The sequence below is a fragment of the Paroedura picta genome, chromosome 3 (genome assembly GCF_049243985.1).
Source record: "Paroedura picta isolate Pp20150507F chromosome 3, Ppicta_v3.0, whole genome shotgun sequence".
NCBI classification, from domain to species: Eukaryota; Metazoa; Chordata; class Lepidosauria; order Squamata; family Gekkonidae; genus Paroedura; species Paroedura picta.
The window spans coordinates 59,548,163-59,571,882 of NC_135371.1; the positions used below are offsets into that span (position 1 = coordinate 59,548,163).

Sequence of the window (23,720 nt, forward strand, 5' to 3'; positions counted from 1 at the left end):
CTTTTTTTTTCTACCGCAGGTGGCATTTGTACTTCGGCGCTTACGAGAGCTTCAGGTCAATGAAATGAATGCAAAGCAGGAGAACAAGCGACTCAGTCCCCGAAAAGTGCCATCAGACCCTCTTTTGCCTCTTGATGAAGAAGCTGTGGACATGGACTACGGAGAGATGGCTGTGGATGGGGAGCAGGAGGAAGTTACGGGGGACATGGAAATCTCGTTTAATCTTGATTCAGGTCACAAGACGAGTAGTCGAGTGAATTCTGCCACAAAAAAGTCAGCGAAACAACATGAAAGAGAGAATTTCCGGAAAGCAAAACAGAAACTGGGCTTTTCTTCAGAGCCAGAAAAGATGTTTGTTGAACTGTCTAATAGCAGCTGGTCAGAGATGTCTCCATGGGTGATTGGCACAAACTATAGTTTGTACCCTTTGACCCCTGCTATAGAACAAAGATTAATTCTGCAGTACCTGACTCCTCTAGGGGAGTACCAAGAGGTGAGTACAGCGAGTGGCACAAATAGTTGAGGTCTTATTTCCTTTTAAGAGTGAATTGAATTATGTTACAGAGGAACAACACTTCAGGATATGCAGAGCATCTTGTAAAGAGTCTGCGAGTGTAAGAAGGCCTGAAATGAAACTGTTGTTTAACTTTATTGCCCCTTGGTGACTTGTTTGTACTGCGGCAAGGAGCTGTTCCTCTGTAATAATTAGAACATGCTTTGAGCCTTAGTCATTTGAAAAAGGAGAAATACTGCAGAGATTGAACAGAGAATGATTCTTATATATTTTTGGCTCATCACCTTGCTCCTAAAAAGTCAGGTAATTGAAGAGGAAGGAAATCTCAGCAGAGATTCCGGTTATCCTGAGGAAGGAGTGTTGGTGACTGCAGATCTCTAATATATTTTTCAGGCTTTAAGCAAATCTTTTTTCCCGCCAGCTACTGCCCATCTTCATGCAACTTGGATCAAGAGAATTGATGATGTTCTATATTGATTTGAAAAGGACCAATGATGTATTACTCACTTTTGAAGCCCTAAAGGTAAATGATAATATATTAAGCTGTTTATTCACCGGTGACAGCACTGAGCCAGTTACAACCTGTATCTCTTAAGTTGAAGAGACTGGCTTTCGATAGATTAGCTGCCGCAGAAGTTTTAGTGAGTTTGAGAAACGCTCCTGTTGTCATTTCCTGCAAAATATTTTCCCTCTGAATTGCTTTGGGTAATCCTTTCGTTGCCTGGGGCATTCAGATCTCTTCACAATTGTTATCTTCTTGTAATCAAGTCCATGCAACAGTCACTTCCAGATTAGACTTCTGTAACTCGCTCTATGTGGGCCTGCCCTTGCCTTTGATCCAGAAACTGCAACTGATACAAAATGTAGCTACTAAGGTCCTCACTAGAACACCATGGAGGGCCCACATCCAGCTGGTGCTCCAACATCTGCACTGGTTACCAGTCTGCTTCCAGGTCAAGTTCAAGGTATTGGTATTGACCTTTAAGGCTATAAGTAGCCTGGGTCTTACTTATCTGCGGGACCACTTGATTGCTTATGCCCCTCCCCTCAGGGATCTTTGCTCTATGGGTATGAATTTATTGATTGTTCTGGGCCACCTGGGACATCCACCTGGCCTCGACCCGGGCCAGGGCCTTTTCAGTCCTGGCCCCAACCTGGTGGAATGATTTCCCGGAAGAGCTGAGGGCTGTGCCGGAATTGTCAGCTTCCCACAGGGCCTGCGAAAAAGAGCTCTTCCGCCAGGCGTATGGTTGAGGCCAGAGTGGAGTCTTGGTGTTTCCATCGGAGGATCCCTCCCAGTATAACTAGATCTGGTTCCTTGCTCCCAGCAGAAGGAAATTTCATGCAGCTGAACAGAGGAGGAAGGGATCGGGAGTTCAGGAGTGTTTTTTACTAAGGGATCGCCATCTATTGTTGTAAGGGGTGTTTTATGGGGGGTTTTATTGTATTTTTATTGATCTTATGCTGTTGTGAACTGCCGCAAGAGTGGTGGTATAAAAATAAATAAATAACAAATAATAAATAAATAAATCCCTCTGGCCAGTGTCATTCTGTCCATATTGCAGTCAGAGGCTAAGACTGCATGAAGGATCTTCTAATTTATAGCTCCTAGCAATTACGCAACAGAAACAGTAAAAAAAAGGGTTTGTCAGGTGTTGATCAAATATTAACTTGATTAGAATAACACAAAAAGATAACAGCAGGTTTGATACTTAAACTAATAATGAAAACAAGGTAGTGAACTGCTACGTTGAAACAATGGAAATGCTTCAGAATGTGATAAATTATAACATCAAGGCTTGTGTAAAAGTGAATGATTCACTAGGAAGTTTTTCTGTTTGACCTTGGAATGCCAGAATCACCTGCAGCTTCGGATTTCTTTCCTTTTTCCTTTGTTTCTTCTGGTCTAAAAAAATGAAAAAACAAATTAAGTAAAGTAATATTAACAGTTAAAAAATAAGCCAATATTTACAGGTTGGTTGTGCAAAGTATGTCTCCAAGCCAGGACATCCTGTTTTCAGATGCCTGCAATTATAATTGCTGGCCACTATGAAAAAGTTTGTGTTTGGCTAGGCTTGTCCCTAACTGCTGCAGGAATGAGGGGGGTAAGCAGCCTTCACATCTCCTTTACTAACGACCAACGCCATAAAGGAAAGCAAATTTGGTAGTGATCAGTTTGTGCACTGTGATGCCAAGCCTTGTGGGAACTATTTCTGAGATAAGTTGGGCAGTTCCTGATGGATCCACTGTTCCATGGCCTAGATAGATCTGCCAGTTCCCTGCTGCTGTACTTGAAGTTCTTCATGCATAGCATTATACTCAGCTTCGCTCCTGAAGCTAATAGGACCCAAAATGGCCTTCTCCAGAGTTCTGAATAGGATGCTTCACTGAGATGAGATTGCTGCTTTGTGTTTCAAATGGACTACAAAAGAGGGGAGCTTCTCTGTCCTTGGAATTTCTTGCATTTGACTTGTATTTGAAATATGGCTGTTGGAACGTTTGTTTTAAATCGGTATCTAACTGTTGTGTATTATTTGCGTGATAAAGTTTCTTTAAATGCATTGTTTTCTTGGTATTTGAGTTGGAAGATGTTCATTACCAGTCTCGGAAGTCGTTCTGCCAGAGGCATTGACAACAAAGCAGTTCTATATTCTTTAGTACTCTTTTGAACATGGAAGTACATTTCATATGTTTGGGAGAGCACAGAAAGGTGAGCCGTGGTTTCCACACTGAATTTTTGTGTTTCTGCTCACAGCACTTGGCATCCCTGCTTCTCCACAACAAGTTTGCCACAGAGTTTGTTGCTCATGGAGGGGTACAGAAGTTGCTGGAGATTCCTCGTCCTTCTATGGCAGCTACTGGGGTCTCCATGTGCTTGTATTACTTGTCTTACAATCAGGATGCCATGGAGAGGGTAAGATCCCACAAAGATGAAGCTGTGATTCCATATTAGATCATCTCACTTAACCACATGTGTTTATTCTGCCATATGTTGGCTTTATGTTATTTTTAATTTATTTATTTATAATTTAATTTCTAGACCGCCTGTCCTTGCAAGTGGGCTTGGGGCAGTTTTCAGCAATGTTAAACATTTAAAACCATAGTACAATAAAATATGATAAAATTATAGTACTACACTATTTCTCCAATCTACTAACTGCCACTGTCTTGCTGGCGATTTTGCATTGTTTCAGTAATTGAGCAAGGGGGGGGGGGGAGCCTAAGGTTGTGGAATATAGGAGAGGGGAGGAGGGAGGCCCACATACCTCTGGATCACCATGGCCTCAACCGTAGGCCCGGTGGAAGAATACCGTTTCCCTTGGTTGAGGCCAGCCAGATCTCTCTGGGGCAGGAATCACCAGCAAGTTAGCATTTGCTGAGTGTAACATTCTTTGGGGAGCATTTTACTGTTTTCAAGGTGTTTGTGCTGTATTTGTTAATAAGATGATTTATCAAGTTACAGTTTGATGTTCTTGCTAGATTAGTTTGACACCAGTCGAGAGTAGACTAAGCTTCATGCAGGTATTTCAGGGGGGCTTCTAAGGAGAGAATATAATTGGTGGGGGTGATTAAAAAATAAGCAGTCTTTGCAAATATATTCTTTAATAGGCTTCTAATGCAGGAATCTATAAGGTTCAAGCTGCTTGTAGTGGGTAGCATTGGTATTTCAACTGGCTGAATTATTAAGTTGGCCTTGCTGCTACCACAGTCACTGTGGGAATTACTGAGAGGGCAAAGCACAGACTTGGCATATTATTTGTACGAATGGAAGTTAAGATTGCCATGACATCTTCTTGTTTCATAGGTGTGCATGCATCCTCACAACGTATTATCCGATGTTGTGAACTATACCCTGTGGCTGATGGAGTGCTCTCATGCCTCAGGCTGCTGCCATGCTACCATGTTCTTCTCTATTTGTTTCTCGTTCCGGGCCGTCTTGGAGCTTTTTGATAGGCATGATGGCTTACGGCGCTTAGTTAACTTGGTAAGCATAATAGCAGCTTTGTTTAATATTCTAAGGCATCCTTTCTCAACTTTCTTACTGTTGAGAAACCCCTGAACCATTCTACAGGATTTGAGAAACCCCAGAAGTGGCATGATCGTGCAGAATGCGGTAGGGAAGCATAGCTGTGTACACACCCACCTGGGGCCCCTCCCCTTCCCACCCTCTTCAGGCCCATCATTTGCCATTTTGTGAGGGGGGAACAGCTCAATGTCTCCATATATGGCCATCTCACCTGACAAGCGTTTAACAAATTTGAAAAATATATAGAAAATTAATTAACTTCCACCATGAAGAAACCCCAGGATTTCATGAAACCTTGTTGAAAAATCCTGTTCTAAGGTGTTGCCTCTGAGTAGCCGTAGGGGCACCACTCCCTTTTAAAAAAAAGTGAAGTTGGATGTTCTGGTCATCCTAGCTTAGCTCCTCTGCATCATGTTATGCTTTTCTGCCATGTGATTTTCTGCCTTCTGCAGCAGCCATGTTGTGTTTTGCTCCACCTCCTGTGGCAGTCATTTTGCAGTTTTGCCCACCCGCCTGTGTCAGAATTCCAAAGATGCCCCCAGGCTCAAAAAGGTTGGGGGCTTTAATCTAGGTCCTTCTCAGTATCAAGGGGAGTAGAGGCAAGAAGGCATCTTAGCTTTCTAAAGAACATTGTCACATTGAATTTAGAGGTCAAAGCCAATTGTAATGACGTAATGCCCCCAACCCAGCTCTTTGACCATTTTGCAGTGTATTTTTCTGGGTGCAGACATAAGCATTGCTCAACCATTGGGGTTTTTCTTCTTTGGTGTGCTGCATTCTTGTGTTAAATGTTCTCTGACTGAATATGGATTCTTTTATCATTGTAAATAAATGACAGCTGGTTACTTTTGTGTGAGTTCCCTATGTCAGTTCATATGGTTAAATCTTCTCTGACAGCATAGTTAACATAGTCCTATTGGCATGCAGGTTGTTTTTGCTAAGGAAGAAGAAAGCTCTTTTTGCCTTTTATGAATAAAATAGGAAGGTGATGAGCTTTTGGATTCCATATTTTTTGGAAGCAAGAAAATAAAAAAATGCTTCTTTTCCCCTTTTAGATCAGCACTCTTGAGATCTTAAACCTAGAGGACCAGGGTGCGCTGTTAAGCGATGATGAGATCTTTGCCAGCCGCCAGACCGGGAAACACACTTGCATGGCCATGCGCCGGTATTTTGAGGCACACCTGGCTATCAAAGTCGAGCAGGTGAAACAATCACTTCAGCGCACGGAGGGCGGCATTCTGGTCCATCCACAGCCTCCCTACAAAGTGAGTAGAGATAGAGAAGCTGCTTGCTGTTGCTGTACTTGGGAATTTCACAGGTGTGCTTTTCATCAGTAGTATTAGAGACAGGACTTCGCTGATGGTTTTTTCTGCCTTGGTAGCTCCACTGATTAACTGTTGTCATATACTCTTTTAACTAAGTGTATAAGAGCTTTTCTTTTGTGGAAACAGATTGGAACGTTTAAGGATAAAATCTCCTAAGGAGCATAAGTCTTCTTACCTCTCCTCTTTGCAGGCTTGTTCTTACACTCATGAACAGATTGTAGAAATGATGGAATTTCTAATAGAATATGGGCCTGCACAACTGTATTGGGAGCCAGCAGAGGTCTTTCTCAAACTGTCTTGTGTGCAACTTATGCTCCAACTTATTTCAATTGCATGCGACTGGAAGACCTACTATGCCAGGTGAGAACATGATCAAGTTTAAAACACTCTTGTGCCTGGAGTTGACAATTTGCGGATAAGATCTTGTCGCTCCGTCGTGACCTTACTGCCACAGTTGATACAGTTTGTGAACTAGAAGCTCCGTGGCCGTTACGGGGGATCAGGTTTGATGGCTTCAGGCGGCTCTCTTTATCCGAAGTGGACAAATTGCTAGGGTCAGTGAGGGCGACCACTTGCCCCCTTGATCCCTGTCCGTCGTGGTTGCTTAAGACCAGCGACCCACGGATAGGTGTTCCCCTGAGGGAGATTATAAACCTCTCCCTTACATCGGGAGAATTCCCTCAGCGGCTCAAGGAGGCAGTGGTTCGCCCTCTTCTGAAAAAACCATCGCTGAATCCGCGGGACCCCGCCAGCTACCGCCCGGTATCGCATCTTGCATTCCTGGGCAAGGTGGTTGAGAGGGCCGCCGCGGACCAGCTCCTAGCATTTTTGGAGGAAACTTCGGCCCTTGATCCATACCAGTCTGGCTTCCGTCCTGGCCATGGGGTGGAGACCGTGCTGGTCGCCCTGACAGATGATCTCCGGCGCCAGCTAGACCGGGGCGGGTCGGCCATTCTCCTGTCAGCCGCATTTGATGTGGTTGACCACGAGCTCTTGGTTCACCGCCTCGCTGATACTGGGATTGGAAGGGTGGCTCTTAAATGGCTATCCTCCTTTCTAGAGAACAGGTCACAGAGGGTCGCTGTGGGGGAGGAGTTATCCGACTCCTTTGCACTCCCATGTGGGGTGCCACAGGGAGTGGTGCTCTCCCCCCACATTATTTAACATCTATATGCGTCCCCTGGCTCAGCTGGTATGGAGTTATGGGCTTGGGTGTCATCAGTACGCTGATGATACCCAGCTCTATCTCTTGATGGATGGCCGGCCAGATCTCCCCCCAGAAAAATTCGCCAGTTGTTTGGAAGCAGTGGCTGGATGGATCAGGAGGAGCCGCCTGAGACTCAACCCCTCCAAGACGGAGGTCCTTTGGCTAGGCCGAAGGGAGCAGGAACAGGAAGCGCGTCTTCCCTGCCTGGACGGGGTACAATTATCATCTGTGCCCCAAGCCAGGAATTTGGGAGTGATTCTGGATACCTCACTTTCCATGGAGGCCCAGGTCACTAAGGTAGCTCGGACGGCGTTTCTCCATCTACGCCAAGCTCGGCTACTAGCGCCCTACCTGCCCCCGGAACACCTGGCCACTGTGATCCATGCAACGGTTACTTCTAGATTAGACTTCTGTAACTCGCTCTACGCGGGCCTACCCTTGTCTCTAACCCGGAAGTTACAGCTGGTACAGAATGCAGCTGCACGGGTCCTCACTAAATCATCTTGGAGGTCCCATGTTCAGCCTCTGCTGAAGCAGCTGCACTGGTTGCCAGTTTGTTTCCGGATTAGGTTCAAGGTTTTGGTATTAACCTTCAAGACTATACGCGGCTTGGGTCCTGCATACTTGAGGGACCGCCTATCTCCTTATGCCCCCCGCAGGGTACTTCGCTCTGCGGGTAAGAATCTGCTGATGATCCCAGGACCCCGGGAGGCACGGCTGGCCTCAACAAGGGCCAGGGCCTTTTCGGTCCTGGCCCCTACCTGGTGGAACGAGCTCCCTGAAGAGCTGCGGGCCCTGTCGGAGCTCTCTGAGTTCCGCAGAGCCTGCAAAACGGAGCTCTTCCGCCAGGCGTTTGTCTAAGGCCGGGTGATGGCCCGGGGCTAAGATCGGACCCCTCTCCCCGGAGGGGGGAGGCCAGTACTAGACTGACCTGGTTCCCCAGATTGTTCCACCCTATGCCCAATTATCCATCCGTTCCCTTCTGCTCATCCAGTGGGCCTGTACGGGAATAGTTTTTTAATCGCCATCATTGTGACTCAGTCATTATTTTAATGGGGTTTTAATGGGGAATTTTAATGGTTAATATATTGTATTTGTATTAAAACATTGTGAACCGCCGCGAGCCGGTTTCCGAGAGCGGCGGTCATACAAATCAAATAAATAAATAAATAAATAAATAAATTGCTCCAGGTGAGTGCCCAGCCTGTGAGACGGCAGCACTGTCTCCCAGCCAGAAAACAGCTGTGTGGGTATAGTGGCTTGTATGGTTAGTATTTGTCCAGGAATTGCATATTTTGTATTTCTAGGAATGATACAGTACGTTATGCTTTGGACGTCTTGGCCATTCTTACTGTGGTTCCGAAGATCCAGTTGCAGTTAGCAGAGCCTGTGGACGTGCTGGATGAGGCAGGATCTACTGTTTCCACTGTGGGTATGTACAGTTTGGCTTCTTGCTTAGACTCCATTGTTCTTGGAATTGCTTTACTAATTCCCGAAATTTTCAGTGTCAGGCTTCATAAAGTATTCAAGGAGGTGCATGATTTGTGGCAAGTTGTCATTGTGACAAGTAGTGCATGACAGTATCCATGCGAGCACATGTAGAACTGTTCGTAAGTTTGAATGCTATGATATTTTTACTTTTTCTTGATTTTTTAGCCTCTATTGGCCACACTATAGAGTCACAGCTACAAAATTAGACTTGGCTGGTTTTTGGGCTCCATCAAAACAAGAAATGCTGAGTATGGTGGGACAGAGGAAAGAACTGTTCCTACCTTTATGTTTGGTAAAGAACAGGTGATTTATGCACACCCTGAGTGTTTCTTTTGTCTGGTTGTGTCTACTGTTGTGTTTTAAGCAAAATGAAGTAATAAAAGCCTTCCCTCCCTCCCCAAAAAAGCAAAGTTTGAAATATAGAACTTCTTTTTAATCTGGGTCATAGTTAAGGTTGTATATGGTCCTCCTTGTTTAAGGACATGCACACTTTAGCCATGCTTCTTTCTGTCTAATTTTGTGGAAAACCCTACTTCTGTAGTGATAACAGATGAATTTCTCTTCTGGCCCACAGGACAGTATGTGCTTCTAAACTGCTTGGCTGTAAACCAACAGTGTAGAAGACACTGGGTTTGCCTTTCTTCTGGATCCATGCTGTGCAGGAGGGCAGGGGGAGCTAGTACTTCTAGCTCAGATGTAGTTCTTGGTGAGCCTCTGGGCATCATTAGACAGTTCTGAGAGAACAGGAATGAATCTTTCAGCTGTATGTTCTTTTTTTGTGTGCAGTCCCTGGCTAATTCTTATATTTAGAGAAGTAACTTGGCTGCTGCTTCCCCTGATTCTCCTGATGTTAATTTTTTTTAAAAATAGGAGAGATTATATGTGAGAGCTGTTAGTGGTTTACCACATTATGGTGGAAGGACGTTAGGAGGGAGAGAGAAGTTGGTATGCTGGACTTGGAAATAATAGAACAGGCATGCAGAAGGTCTCAGGTTCAATCCCCAGTTTGAAAGACCAGGCAGAAGGTGACATGAAAGACCTCTGTGTGAGACCCCAGGGAGCCAAAGCCAATCTGGGTAGGCAGTAATGGCTTTGATGGATCAGTGGGATCTTTCTGTGTAAGGCAGCTCCATGTGTACACCCTCCTATGAGATCTTGGTTGCTCTAGTGTTAATTGATTAACGTGAGAGGGCAGTATGGGGGAGCTGGAACTGCACAGTTTCTGTATTGTTAAAAGTGGCCCTGCCTTGTACGTTAATTGCTTCCTTTGTGGTTAGGTATTAGCATCATCCTGGGAGTTGCCGAAGGTGAATTCTTCATCCACGATGCAGAAATCCAGAAGTCGGCCCTCCAGATCATCATTAACTGTGTGTGCGGCCCGGACAACCGCATCTCCAGCATCGGCAAATTCATCTCCGGCACCCCTCGACGTAAGCTTCCCCAGGCACCCAGGAGTAGCGAGCACACGTTGGCCAAGATGTGGAATGTGGTGCAGTCCAACAACGGCATCAAAGTCCTGCTGTCGCTGCTGTCTGTAAAAATGCCCATTACGGACGCAGACCAGATACGAGCCCTGGCGTGCAAAGCCTTGGTCGGGCTGTCGCGTAGCAGCACGGTCCGGCAGATCATCAGCAAGCTGCCCCTCTTCAGCAGCTGCCAGATCCAGCAGCTGATGAAGGAGCCCGTTCTCCAGGACAAGCGCAGTGAGCACGTCAAGTTCTGCAAGTACGCCGCTGAGCTGATAGAGCGCGTCTCAGGAAAGCCCTTGCTGATCGGAACGGACGTCTCACTAGCTCGACTGCAGAAAGCGGACGTGGTGGCCCAGTCAAGGATTTCCTTCCCTGAGAAAGAGTTGCTTCTGCTGATCAGGAACCATCTCATCTCTAAAGGGCTGGGAGAAACCGCCACAGTCCTTACCAAGGAGGCAGACCTACCCATGACGGCAGCTTCTCATTCCTCCGCCTTCACCCCTGTTGCTGCTGCTGCTTCTCCCGTGCCTCTGCCTCGTACCCCTCGTATAGCAAATGGCATTTCAGCCCGGTTGACTGGCCATACCTCTGTGGCCTCGAGTGCTACCTCTGTCCATGCCCAGCCAAAGCAGGCTGCCCCCCAGAGCTCACTTGCCCTCCCGGGTCCATCTCATGCCAACAACTCCCCTGTGATTGGCAGGATTAGCTTCATCCGAGAGAGGCCGTCTCCCTGCAATGGCAGGAAAATCAGAGTGCTGCGGCAAAAGTCAGACCATGGCGCCTACAGCCAGAGCCCAGCTATCAAAAAACAGTTGGACAGGCACCTCCCTTCCCCTCCCACGCTGGACAGTATAATCACAGAGTACCTTAGGGAGCAGCATGCTCGCTGCAAGAACCCTGTGGCTACTTGCCCCCCCTTCTCTCTCTTTACACCCCACCAGTGTCCAGAGCCAAAACAGAGGCGCCAAGCGCCAACTAACTTTACCTCACGACTGACCCGCAGGGCAGCCTTTCCAAAGTATGGCGGGGTGGATGGTGGATGCTTTGATAGACACCTTATATTCAGCAGGTAAGGAAGATGTTTAATGAATTCCTATGGTTCTTTTGACCAGCCCATCTAAAAACCAGTGCACTTGTGGACGTTGCAGTGTGAGTAGAACCTCAGGTTCCATGGTGACTTCCTTGGAAGACTTTTGCGTGCCGTTCTTCATCGTGCTCTGCTGATAGCTATCTGCAGCAACTTCCATGTTTGGAGCGTTGTACAGAAACTTGTCTTCCTTTTAAGAAGAATGCTCCCATCCTAGCAAACTTTCTGATGCAGTTTTCAAACCTCAAAGTTTGCTTGTGGCTTCCAAGCCACCCTCCTTCCCTTTAAAGTTCACGTCCTTACTTAGTTGCTCTTTCATTTCCCAGGTTCCGTCCAATTTCCGTGTTCCGGGAAGCCAATGAAGATGAGAGTGGTTTCACGTGTTGTGCGTTCTCTGCCCGGGAGCGGTTCTTGATGCTGGGTACCTGCACAGGGCATCTGAAGTTGTACAATGTCTTCAGTGGGCAGGAGGAGGCCAGTTACAGTTGCCACAACTCTGCCATCACACACCTTGAGCCATCCAGGGTAGGGAAAGTATCATGAATATTAGAAGAAGAGGAATTGATTTTTTTATATCCCGGTTTTCACTGCCAAAAGGAGTCTCAAAGAGGCTTATAATCGCCATTCCTTCCTCTCCCCACAACAGACACCCTGTGCGGGGTGAGAGCTGAGAGAGCTCTGAGAGAAGCTGCTTCTAACAGGACTATGACTAGCACAAGGTCACCCAGCTGGCTCCATATGGAGGAGTGGGGAATGAAACCCAGCTCTCTAGATTCCTAGCTCTCTAGTGGATTTCTGGTCCGCTATAACTTGTGGCTGTTGTGAATGATATTTTAGGTAAGAGGTTTCTGACCCCTTTAAAAGCTGGTGAATTTATTGTGCATAAGTTTCTCTGAGTCAGAATGCACTTAATCAGAAATCCCCAGCTAAGATTTGTGAGAGGTGTTGTTATTCCTATATAATAAATAAATAAATATTTATTTTTGTAGCCCGCCCTCTTAAAAAGCTCGGGATGGGTAACAGTATAAAATACAGTCCATCAGAAGAAAATCACATCATAAAATCACAAAACATACCTATAAAATTATATAATGGCCACCAGTAAACTAATTTAAACTGATTGGGGGTGGGGTGGAGTGGGGTCATACCTTTGAGGGCAAATCCTTCCGTCTCAGTATTCAGGCTTCTTTATGCAACAACTTACATCTCTATGTTCAATTTAGGATGTCTTTATGTCTGAATAAATGATACAACAGACTAGTCACTGTGAATCGTGTCCTGCTTCACAGGCTGTGTTCAGATCTTGTGACAAATGGATACTTGTGGGTGTGAACAGAACTTGCTGCCATGCTTGAACATTCCCTTGCCTCTTCCCCACCCCCGTGTGCAGTGTGCAATTGAAGGCCTTATGATTTTGGTAATCCTTGAATCAGTCTGAACTTTGCGATATCTGATCTGAGTGTAGGGACCTGGGAAAATAGCAGTTTTGTTTTGTTTCCGCTCTACAAATCAAATTTTAAACCTTGTGTTTAAAACCCTTGTTTATGAATTAGAAAAAAAGGTTAATTTGTCCAGTGGTTGGCATTCAGCTATTGTGGCAAACTGGAGCCTGATTCAAGGCTTCCCAGATAGGGAAACAACTGATGATGCTCCATGTGAGGGGAAGAGGAGTGGCGAGTGTGCAAGCCCGTCATGAAAGCTGAATGCAGCCATTGTTTTCAGTCAGTTGCCTTAAACCTCTAGCTCTCCAGCTTCAGCATATGGAGATATTTTTCCTTTCCTGCATTATAAATCCCAAAATAAATTTTTAAAATTGTTACTGGTCAATCCCTTTCAGGTTCGTATCTTGTTTAAGAGTAGTCCAAGGGAGCTGAATCACAACAGTGTGTAAAAACAAAACAATAAATGTCTGGAAGAGCGCTCCTGAAATGGGCATTCTGCATTAAAAGAGGGGAAATAAATGAATGCCAAATATTTTCAAGTATTGTAGGAGAAAAAAAAGAACCCTAGGTGCTGCTCATTTTCAGTGTTCCTTGGTCCAAATTAACGGGACCATCTTTGAAAAGCGTCAGAATTCTCTGTTCCTTCACCCTTTCATGCCAATGTGCATAGTGATCAAATTTGGTGCTGAAGAACTGATCGGGAATGATCATTCTACCCAGTGATAGCTTATCACATGGTGGTGGTTTTGTTGGTGACCCAAAATGTTGTTTACCTTGTGGTGCATTTAAGTGGAATTCCCAATCCAAAATGGCAGGCAAAGAATCTGTCTAGAATCATGCTGCATAGAGCTGCCTCGGTCCCCAAACAATATTACCCTTTGCCCTTTCAATCCAACAGGATGGCTCTTTATTGCTGACGTCTGCAACGTGGAGCCAGCCGCTGTCTGCACTGTGGGGAATGAAGTCTGTCTTTGATATCAAGTAGGTGTGCCTTTCAGTTTGTTCTCCCTACACTAGTGTAAAATAAGCAGTCTTTTAAGGAGCTGTAATATCCTAACGTCCAAATAGATTAGATCTGAAGCACAGCACTGTTCATATATTGGAAATCTTTCCTGCCTCTTGTGGCAGTTCCCCGAATGCTGCTCCCCATTCCCAGTGGATCCTCAGGAATAGGTCTGGGCATTGGATGGTGCTGTGCAGCAGGAGGACGGAATTGGGGAAAATCACATACCCTCCTTGGCTGGTAGAAAATGAAGTTTGGGGTTCAGCCCAGTGTTGTTTAAGTATATGATTGGCTGTTGATAAATAGGTAGGAGATTCTCTTAGAGGAAAAACATTAATAAATACAAGGAAATTGACCACTTTCTTCTGGTTCAGTAACCCGCATTCATTACATGACCCACTGAGGCATTAGAAATTCTACAGAGAAGCGTGATAAATGACCCTAGAAAAAAGGGTGTTCTGTTGCTTTGTTTGACATTTGATTCTCCTGTGCAGGCACTCCTTCACAGATGACCATTATGTGGAATTCAGCAAGCATTCTCAGGACAGGGTCATTGGCACCAAGGGGGACATCGCCCATGTAAGTATCACTTGTGAAATCACTAAAGCGGTGAACTATTCTTGGTGAGGCATCAAAAGCAGCTTGCCAACTAGCCCTGCGTCTTAATGGGAAATAGGGGCAAAACATGGTGTAGAGCAGGGGTAGTCAAACTGCGGCCCTCCAGATGTCCATGGACTACAATTCCCAGGAGCCCCTGACAGCATTTGCTGGCAGGGGCTCCTGGGAATTGTAGTCCATGGACATCTGGAGGGCTGCAGTTTGATTACCCCTGGTGTAGAGTATGCGGTTCATACTGGATGAACTTGAGGTACTTAAACGGTGGGCTGTAAATAGTTTAAATTGTGTGGCCCACTGTGGATCCAAACAGCCATGAACAGAATAGATCTTTCCTGCTGCAGCCCTTTGCACCTTCAAAACTAACCGCTTGAGAGCTGGGAGACTGCTTGCAGAAGGCACAGCATGAGCTGGCTCATAATGAGAAGGGAAAAGATGCGTGCTGACAGAGCAGCGCTGTCTGGGCATGGGCATTGCTTGAGGCAGCTGTCAGTATGATCAAACATGAAAGGCAAGCAGGAATGTTAGACTCTTTAGCAGGATCAGAAGATGGAGCGAGCTTTATAGGACCGGACTACATCATCTGATTTAATGCCTTGAATAGCTTAACAGGTTCCTCCTTGAGGTAATTTACCTTGAGCATTTACGGGATTGGATCAAATCCTTCTATGAACAGAGTGACTTCACGAAGTGTTTTTGCACCCATCCAGTTGCAGCTCCCTGCTCACGCCAAAGCTCCACTCTTGATGATAGGTAGGACCTTAAGGAACAATGTAGAGGCTACAACAGGAAGGGAGAGTTGACAGAATCCCTTCTCCATCCTTGCAAAAGTAAAGCAAGCTTTGGGAATGGAACAAAAACTTGTGCAGAAAAGAGGGAAGAACTCTGCCAATTCCCCCTTTTTGTCCATCCCTTGGGCATGTGCCAAATTTCAAGCTGTTCCTGACAGTCCCGCACTTCTTGAGTGTTTTTTTAAAGGAGTACGAAAGGCAAATTTTGCTGTTTGCTGGAGAAATGGCTCAGCTTCTAGCCTGACCAAGTAATACTTAAGACAGTTTTCTCCGGGGTGTTTCTTAGAACTTGTTCTCCTGGCAGGTAATAGTACTTTGGTCGTAGATCGTTAAATGCTTGCCTTACTGTCCGAGAATAATAAAGGTTTTTAAAGAGAGAATCTATCCGCTTCATTCTCTTCCTAATATCTCTTTGATGTGGGATTAAAGATGTCGAATCAGTAGTTAGACTGTCTCACCAACGTAACATCAATTCCAAAGCAATAGGGGTATTTTGAAGGTGGCAACCTCTGGCAGAATTAATGGCAGGGACTCTTTTCCTCTTCAAATGTTAACATTTCAGACAACAAAGATATTCAAATAGTTGACCATTTTCCCTGGCCTTTTATCCATTTCCATAGATATTTGCATTTAAACAAAGCACCTTTCCCTGTTGCCTTGCTGTTCCTTCTGCTAGCCTTCGAGGGAAATCTGATCTCCACTCATGAATCTGCTCATTTGTGAGGCAGCAAGCTAATAATGTTTATTCTTAGCTATCCTACAGGATCCAAAGGGAAATTGGCGTTTCAGGAATACACGTAAATGAAATGCATCCAAGAAAAGGCAAATCTTCCCAGTATGAAAAATAGCCTGGCTTCCCAGTTCAGCATGTATACAAAGTTATTAAAAGAAACGGGCATTCTCCACCGTGCATTGCCTAGAATCTTGTTATAGCTACCTATTTACAATAATTCACGGGCCCTTTGCTTAGGAAAAACTCCTAGCTCGGGAAATCAAAAACACTGGTCTGATCAATGAGCATCTGTGAGTTTTCTCCTTAGGCTACACTGCCCTAGAATGCTCATGTGTGTGGTTCATTCATAAAGGGGCCTTGTTTGTTGCCTGCTACAAAACTGGGAGATGTTATGCTAAGATTTCTGCCAGGGAAAGATATATACCAAGTGCCCATGCCTCTATTTAGCATCAGCCATGTGGTGAGCAACGCATGGAGTGTGCAAGTGTTATAAGAGCAATTAGAGGTGTAATGTTGATCTTTACTCTTGAGTTAGGAAATGAAGGTGGCTCTTTTAAATTGGTGGGGCTCTTTCACTTTGCTTCTAGTGATTGACAGTAGGACAGTCCAGAAAGAGTTAGTATTTGTCAACATTTTTAACAATATATTCCTCATTCTAGCATTTTTAAGAGGAAAGATGGAAGTAGTATAAACTACCTTTCTGTTCATAAGCTATCAAACCAAGTGTAGTATTCAGTGCCTACACAGCAACATGTACGTGATTGTTTTCTACTACAAAAATATTTGCAGTGATGATTTCTAGTTCTCCTGTAGAGGCTGACTTGAGAGCCAGTGTGGTGTAGGGGTTAAAAGTGACAGCCTCTAATCTGGAGAACAGTTTGATTCTCCACTCTTCTCTGATAGGCTCGAGAAGTGGGCTAAACTGAATAAAATGAAATTCAATAGGGACAAATGTAAAGTGCTGCATTTAGGTAGGAAAAACCAAATACACCAATATAAGATGGGGGAGACTTGTCTTGGCAGTAGTATGTGCAAAAAAGATATAGGAGTCTTAGTAGTCCATACATTGAACATGAGTCAGCAGTGTGACTCAGTGGCTAAAAAGGCAAATGGGATTTTTGGGTGTATCAAACGGAGTATCATGTCCAGATCACGGGAGGTGATGGTACCACTTTACTCTGCTCTGGTTTGGCCTCACTTGGAGTACTGTGTTCCGTTTTGTGCACCCCAGTTGAAGAGGGATGTTGACAAACTCGAATGTGTCCAGAGGAGGGTAACAAAGATGGTGAGGGGTTTGGAGACCAAGACATATGAAGAAAGGTTGGGGGAACTTCATCTGTTTAGCCTAGAGAGGAGACAACTGAGAGGGGATCTGATAACCATCTTCAGGTATTTAAAAGGGTGCCATATGGAGGATAGAGCAGAATTGTTCTCCCTTGCCCCAGAGGGACAGACCAGAACGAATGGGATGAAATTAATTCAAAAGAAATTCCATCTAAACATCCGGAAGAAGTTCCTGACAGTCAGAGCGGTTTCTCAGTGGAACAGGCTTCCTCGGGAGGTGGTGGGTTCTCCATCTTTGGAAATTTTTAAACAGAGGCTAGATAGCCATCAGACTGAGTGGCTGATTCTGTGAAGGCAAAGGGGTGGCACGTTACAGTAGATGAGCGATAGGGTTGTGAGTGTCCTGCATAGTGCAGGGGATTGGACTAGATGACCCATGAGGTCCCTTCCAACTCTATTATTCTATGATTCCACAGGCAAAGAGCTGGGTGACCTTGGTCCACTCACATTTCTCTCAGAGCTCTCATCCTCAAATACCTCCCTCTTGTGGGGAGAGGAATTGTAAGCCACTTTGAGACCCCTTTGGGTAATAAAAAGCAGGGTACAAAAAACCAACAATTTTTCTTCTTGTTGTGAGCTATTGCATTTTTTTTAAGTTTAATGAGCAATTAAGGGGAGATCATTGTCCACAAGGAAGGGGTTTTTCTTTGTTTTGAAATAAGGGTGTTTATTTATTTCTCTTTGGATACTAACAGTTTGCAGATTTTGAGTAATCTCTTTCTCTTCTTTTTAATTTAAAAGATCTATGACATTCAGACTGGCAACAAGCTGTTGACTCTGTTTAACCCAGATCTTGCCAACAACTACAAGAAGAATTGTGCCACCTTTAACCCTACAGATGACCTTGTCCTAAATGATGGTGTCCTCTGGGATGTCCGCTCTGCCCAGGCTATACATAAGTTTGACAAATTCAATATGACCATCAGTGGCGTATTCCATCCCAATGGGCTGGAAGTTATAGTCAATACAGAAATTGTATCTTTTTTTTTAACCTCAGCTGTGATTTGTATAACTTAAAGAGCTTGGTATGATAAGAAAATGATTTAATTGCAACATTTGAGAAACTGTTCTTGTTTGTTCTGAGGAAATGTAGTGGTAGGATTCTCTAATCTGTGATATCAGCAGCAGTTTTTAGTGATTGACTCTTCAGCAGATTTCTCTGGGTTGGCATTGCCGGGGGCTACAGTGGAAGTGCAGATAATGTTATAAAACCCAAGATGGTACATCCACACAAGATCTAGTTTGATTGCTCTTGGAGCCCTTTGAATTTTGCCCTAGTTGTGTGATGAGGAAGTGCACCTTGGTGATGAGGAAGTGCACCTTTAATGATATGATGGGTGTTTAAATTGCTGAGGCTTCTTGCTGGTGAGGACTTACAATATGGAAATTCTTAAAGCTGAATTCTTGATGTCATTGAGAAATTCCTTCTTAGTTCTAAGGCCCTTTCATTTTGGTATAAAAATAGAAGCACGGCACTCTTGTCCTGTGATTAGACTATAAAAATTGAGGAAACATTCACAGACTTCTTGTTAGCTCATTTGTAAATGTCACACATTCTCATGTTAGATGGATTCTTTAGGCTGACTCACAATTTTGAGTCAGGGGTGAGGGTGAGACTTGAGAGAAGAAGCTCAGTTTTGGGGGAGGGCAAGAGTGGGTCAAGTGCTGCTGTTACCCTCGGAGCCAGATGAGTCGGTTGGGCTAGAGAAAAGTTTGGGATCTCAATGTTAGTGGCATTAGCTGAATCCTTGTGCTGGACTCCAGCTTTATTGCTGCAGCCAACAGTAGTACACTGGACCACCATTGCTGTAAATGATAGAGGGTTCTATTGATTTTCCATAACACACTCTCCAGTGGGACCTGCGGACTTTCCATTTGTTGCACACAGTGCCAGCTTTGGATCAGTGTCGTGTAGTCTTCAACCACACAGGAACAGTCATGTATGGAGGTAAGACGCTGGTTAGCATGAGTGATATATTGGTCATTCTTTGTATTTGTATTTACACCTGAGCCATAGCGTTTGCCTCTGTGTGTGGTGAAGAGCAAAACAATAACTTCCATAGACCAGGTTACTTTCCTGTCCTTTGGCCCTTTCTGCAATTCTTCCTTTGCTTTCTGAACAGTTTCCTTTGCCCTCAGTATTTTCTCCTCTTCCCTGCAATCAAAGGCAACTCGGCAGAAAGCTCGGAATTTCTGGCAAGAAAAATTCTTTTGATTTCTGCTTATCTTTTAAAATGTATTAAACAATGTATAGTGATCTTTAAATGTTACGATTTGCTATACATAATGCTTTTCTGTAAAGGTATCCCCTGTGCAAGCACTGGGTCATATCTGACCCTTGGGGTGATGCCCTCTAGTGTTTTCATGGCAGACTCAATACGGGGTGGTTTGCCAGTGCCTTCCCCAGTCATTACCATTTACCCCCCAGCAAGCTGGGTACTCATTTTACCGACCTCGGAAGGATGGAAGGCTGAGTCAACCTTGAGCTGGCTGCTGGGATTGAACTCCCAGCCTCATGGGCAGAGCTTCAGACTGCATGTCTGCTGCTTTACCACTCTGCGCTACAAGAGGCTCTAAAATGAATAAAATCTATCAAAAAAATTCCAGACAAAATAGATCACAATTTGTAAATGTACTTGAAAGAAATGCTTCACACTTGACTTTCTGAATGTGCCCTGCTGGTTTTCTTTGTTCCATGTTGTCCTCCTCTAGAGACAAGTGTGTATTAAAAGTTATTTCACAGTTACAGTGTGATAGTTACACTTGGGGTTTGGTTGGAACAGAAACAGTTCTCTACTTAGCAAATCTTTGTTCTCACTCAGCCATGTTACAGGCCGATGATGAAGATGACCTGCTGGAAGAAAGGATGCGAAGCCCCTTTGGATCTTCTTTCAGGACATTCAATGCTACAGACTACAAACCAATCGGTAAGGGCTGTTTATTGTATCTGAAACGGTGTTGGACAAGTATTTGTGTTTCAATTTTTTTCTGCCTGTCTGAGGAAATGCCCACAGAGTTGGCACAAAGAGTGGATTAAGGCATATGGGTCCCCTGTTGATTCTGATGTGTTTTTTTCCAGCCACCATTGATGTAAAAAGGAACATCTTTGACTTGTGTACTGATTCAAAGGACTGTTACTTGGCAGTTATTGAGGTAAATATGATTGTCGAGCAGCACGATATGTGTTAGCATTAGGCATGTGACCACCCTTTCCAAGTTAAATGAAGCAGTTGGGCCAGTTGTCAAACATGTTCTGCATGTGTACCATGGATGGAAATGATGAGACTGGGGATGTGGCTGCATGTGCACGTGCACAATATATCTGGGTGAAAGCTTACGCACTTCTCTTTGGGGTGTGTGGTTCCTGTTTCAGAACCAAGGAAGTATGGATGCCATGAATATGGACACGGTTTGCAGGCTGTATGAGGTGGGAAGGCAGCGCTTGGCAGAAGATGAAGAGGACGAAGAGGAAGACCAGGTGAGCAGTGTAGTGTCATTGTGCCTGCCACAAGCTAACTGTTCAGGTGAACAGTTTAAAAATTAATTTTTCTCTCACACCTTCAAGATTATTCAAGATACGAGCTTTCGTGTGCATGCACACTTCCTCAGATACAATGTCATGGAATGGAAGCAATCAGTTTATACTTACAGGTAGAGAGTGAGACTAAATTAACTTACAGTGTAATGAAAATGGTTAGCAGGTTCCAGAGATAAATAGGGGAAAACCAGCAATTGGGATTAGTTTGTATTCACTTGAGATTGAATTGCATGGATACATTTGGCAACAATAAAAATACAAATGTGTACATTAAGAGAAAATGAGCAAATAGATAGTCAATTGCTGACAGTAGTTAGCTGAGATCTTGCCCTTTTGCCTCCTTGCCCCTCCCACCCCCAAGCATGGAAGCAGCCAGGGGCACCATCGACTTTAAAGTAGAGCATTTGGCTGTCTCTATCCAGAATATATATATATATGTATGTGTATGCATGTAGGTATGTATATATATGTGTGTGTGTGTGTGTGTGTGTATGCATATATATTACATAGAAAGACTACATTGAGTCCTGGTGATACATTTTTCAATATTGGAATGATTACATATTTATTTAAAACATTTTTAGACTCCCAACTTAGAGCCCCCAAGTGGCAAACAATAAAAAACATTGAAACAAGATTAAACACACATACTCTTGCAAACACACATAGACACTAGGTAAAAAACATTAAAAACAGTTGGAACAAAGCAGGTAAACACATGAACTGGGAAAGGGATCAATGCAGAACAATAAGGGTATGCCAGACAAACTAGAAAAGTATTCACCTACTGGGGGAAGGCAACAATAGAAGAATAGTCTAATGAAGCATGCTGGGGAGGGAATTCCATAATCTTGGTGCCTCAATCAAGAATGCTGTTTCATGGGTTGCCAGCTATTTAACCAGAGATGACTTGAGAGTAATGGTATGGTATGGTATAGTCTTTAACTACTGACCGTGTTATTCTGAGAATATGTGATGAAAGTGATCAGTTCATAGCTCATCTGAACGAGACCACTAAAGCAGTTAGTTTGAAGAGAAACAGAAGTAGGAATTAAGATGTCTTGCAAGGATTCTTGGTTTCCATGGCACTCATCCAGTGTCTATGGTCTACTCTTCTGGTGATGAACTACAAAATGAACTTTCCTGTGAAAGTTTTCATTGTGTACTGTGAAAAATAATACCTATCTATTTATGCAGTCTTCTCTGCCTTTCATTCTAGTGTCTGGACGAGCCCACTTTTTCATGTGATTGGCTTGCTGTCGTTTACTGTGAGGATCTTAATGTTGGTTTCTGTTTTTATTACCTAGGGCTGTAGGAACTAATATGGCTGTTTATAGTACAGTTGCATGTCTGTACTTGTGTGCTCTTGAAGCTTGTGGTACTTTTCATGGGACCACATTTGAGATCCCTAATTGATTAGCTTATGCTCGCTTGTTTCAGGGTAGAAATACTACAGGTAGTCACAATGGAGAGCAGGGCAAAAGACAATTTTCGGTTTGTAGTATAATTAAGACAGAACTATATGATCTTTTCTCTCTATGTTCCTTGAAGTCTTTATACCACTCCCTGATGGCTGTGCATGGAACAGAGAGAAATGGTCTAAGCCAGTGCTGAGGAAGCTGGCAATTCTTTCTGTGAATTCCTGAGCTGTGTCTCAGTAATTTCCTTAGTACCCGCACAGTGGCTTGCTGAATGAGAAAATGGGCAAAAAGGGAGGTACATTAAGTAATCAGATCTGGAATAAAACATGGTTCTCATCTGCCTAGGACTTTTCCTACAGTATGGTTTGGATTGTAGAAGAATAAGGGCAAAAGTAGCAAAATTATTGTGACTATATGTGATAGAACCAGTGAGGAATTGTTTTGCAGGCTGCTTTAGCTCTGCTAATGTATTGCGCTCTCTCCCTCTGCTGTTGTGGACATATTGTTTCTTTAGTAATAGTCTCGGTAGCACCTTCCCCATGGCTTGTTATGTGTTGTGGAGTTTATCTGACAGTGAGCTGGAAGAAACAACACAAAACAGAGGAACTGTGGAGCGTGAGTTTTTTCTGATAACAGTTTGGGACTGTGTTGTGTATGCCAATTCTGCTTGCCCTTGGTTTGCCATTTGCATTAGCAGGGATGAATAGCAGGGATCAGTGCTTCTGTCATATGGAAAATCTTGGGCCTAGAAGCACCTTAAGTCTTCTCTCCACTCTAGGCTTTGGTGAATGACTGGCTCTTTCTGTCCTATACACTCCTTGGTTGAAAAGCCATACTAGTGTTCCCTCAAAGAAGCTTATGCCCAAGCTTACAAAATCTGCTCAGGATCCCAGGCCCCAGAGTAGTGGAACTGGCCTCAAGCAGAGCCAGGGCTTTCTCTGCCCTGGTGCCAGCCTGGTGGAATGCCCTTCTGAAAGAAACTGGGGCTCTGAAAGATCTACAACAGTTCAGCAGGCCCTGTAAGAAAGAGCTGTTCCACCAGGCCTATGGTTGGGGCCCATTGATAGATCAACAACAAAACTGGCCTCCCTACACATATACCATACTGCAGTGGTCCGCAACCTTTTACAGGCTGTGGACTGGCGGCAGCAGGGAGGGCGATTGCCCGGCCGTGCATGCCGGGCATGCACGACTGCGCACGCGCAATGTGCATGTGCGACCAGGCTGCACATGCACGCATGCACCATGCATGTCCGAAAAAGTGCATGCGCGGAAGTGCCGCACATGCGCGTTTTTGGCCACGCATGGCGCATGTGCGGCCCTGCTTCCCTCTCCCCCCCCCCGAACCCACAGTGAGAAGCTTGCCGGGCCACAAGCTTGCGGCCTGGGAAGTTTCTTACTGTGGGGGGGGGGCGGGGAGAGGGAGCCGCTGCCCAGTGCCAGGGCCTTCACGGCCCGGCACCGGGCAGTGGCCCAGCGGCCCAGCGGTTGGGGACCACCGCCATACAGGATCAACATTAGATACCAGATAGCTATACCAGCACTGCACTCCCCCATCCCATTGAATATAAGAGGGCTGCTCTGAATTTTTTTTAAACAAATTTAAACAATTTTTAAATAATATTTATAGGTTTTAATTGTTACATAATAACGTTCTAAGCCACCCCAAGCCAGGTGGGGGTGGGGGGGGGCAACATAGAACTGTAATGAATA

General features: G+C 44.6%; 1 protein-coding gene across 3 annotated transcripts in view; it reads left to right on the top strand.

Annotated features, from left to right (window-relative positions):
* DCAF1 (DDB1 and CUL4 associated factor 1) overlaps window positions 1–23,720 on the top strand; it is a 55,842-nt gene that overhangs the window by 15,727 nt on the left and 16,395 nt on the right. For all 3 annotated transcript variants that reach the window (XM_077325920.1, XM_077325918.1, XM_077325919.1), the window contains exons 7-22: window positions 20–493; window positions 936–1,037; window positions 3,270–3,428; window positions 4,320–4,499; window positions 5,597–5,806; window positions 6,057–6,226; window positions 8,381–8,505; window positions 9,842–11,102; window positions 11,447–11,645; window positions 13,461–13,543; window positions 14,060–14,144; window positions 17,790–18,023; window positions 18,903–18,996; window positions 19,871–19,975; window positions 20,128–20,201; window positions 20,422–20,526. In XM_077325920.1, the coding sequence (XP_077182035.1) occupies window positions 20–493; window positions 936–1,037; window positions 3,270–3,428; window positions 4,320–4,499; window positions 5,597–5,806; window positions 6,057–6,226; window positions 8,381–8,505; window positions 9,842–11,102; window positions 11,447–11,645; window positions 13,461–13,543; window positions 14,060–14,144; window positions 17,790–18,023; window positions 18,903–18,996; window positions 19,871–19,975; window positions 20,128–20,201; window positions 20,422–20,526 (3,660 nt within the window). The remainder of the gene's footprint in view (window positions 1–19; window positions 494–935; window positions 1,038–3,269; window positions 3,429–4,319; window positions 4,500–5,596; window positions 5,807–6,056; window positions 6,227–8,380; window positions 8,506–9,841; window positions 11,103–11,446; window positions 11,646–13,460; window positions 13,544–14,059; window positions 14,145–17,789; window positions 18,024–18,902; window positions 18,997–19,870; window positions 19,976–20,127; window positions 20,202–20,421; window positions 20,527–23,720) is intronic.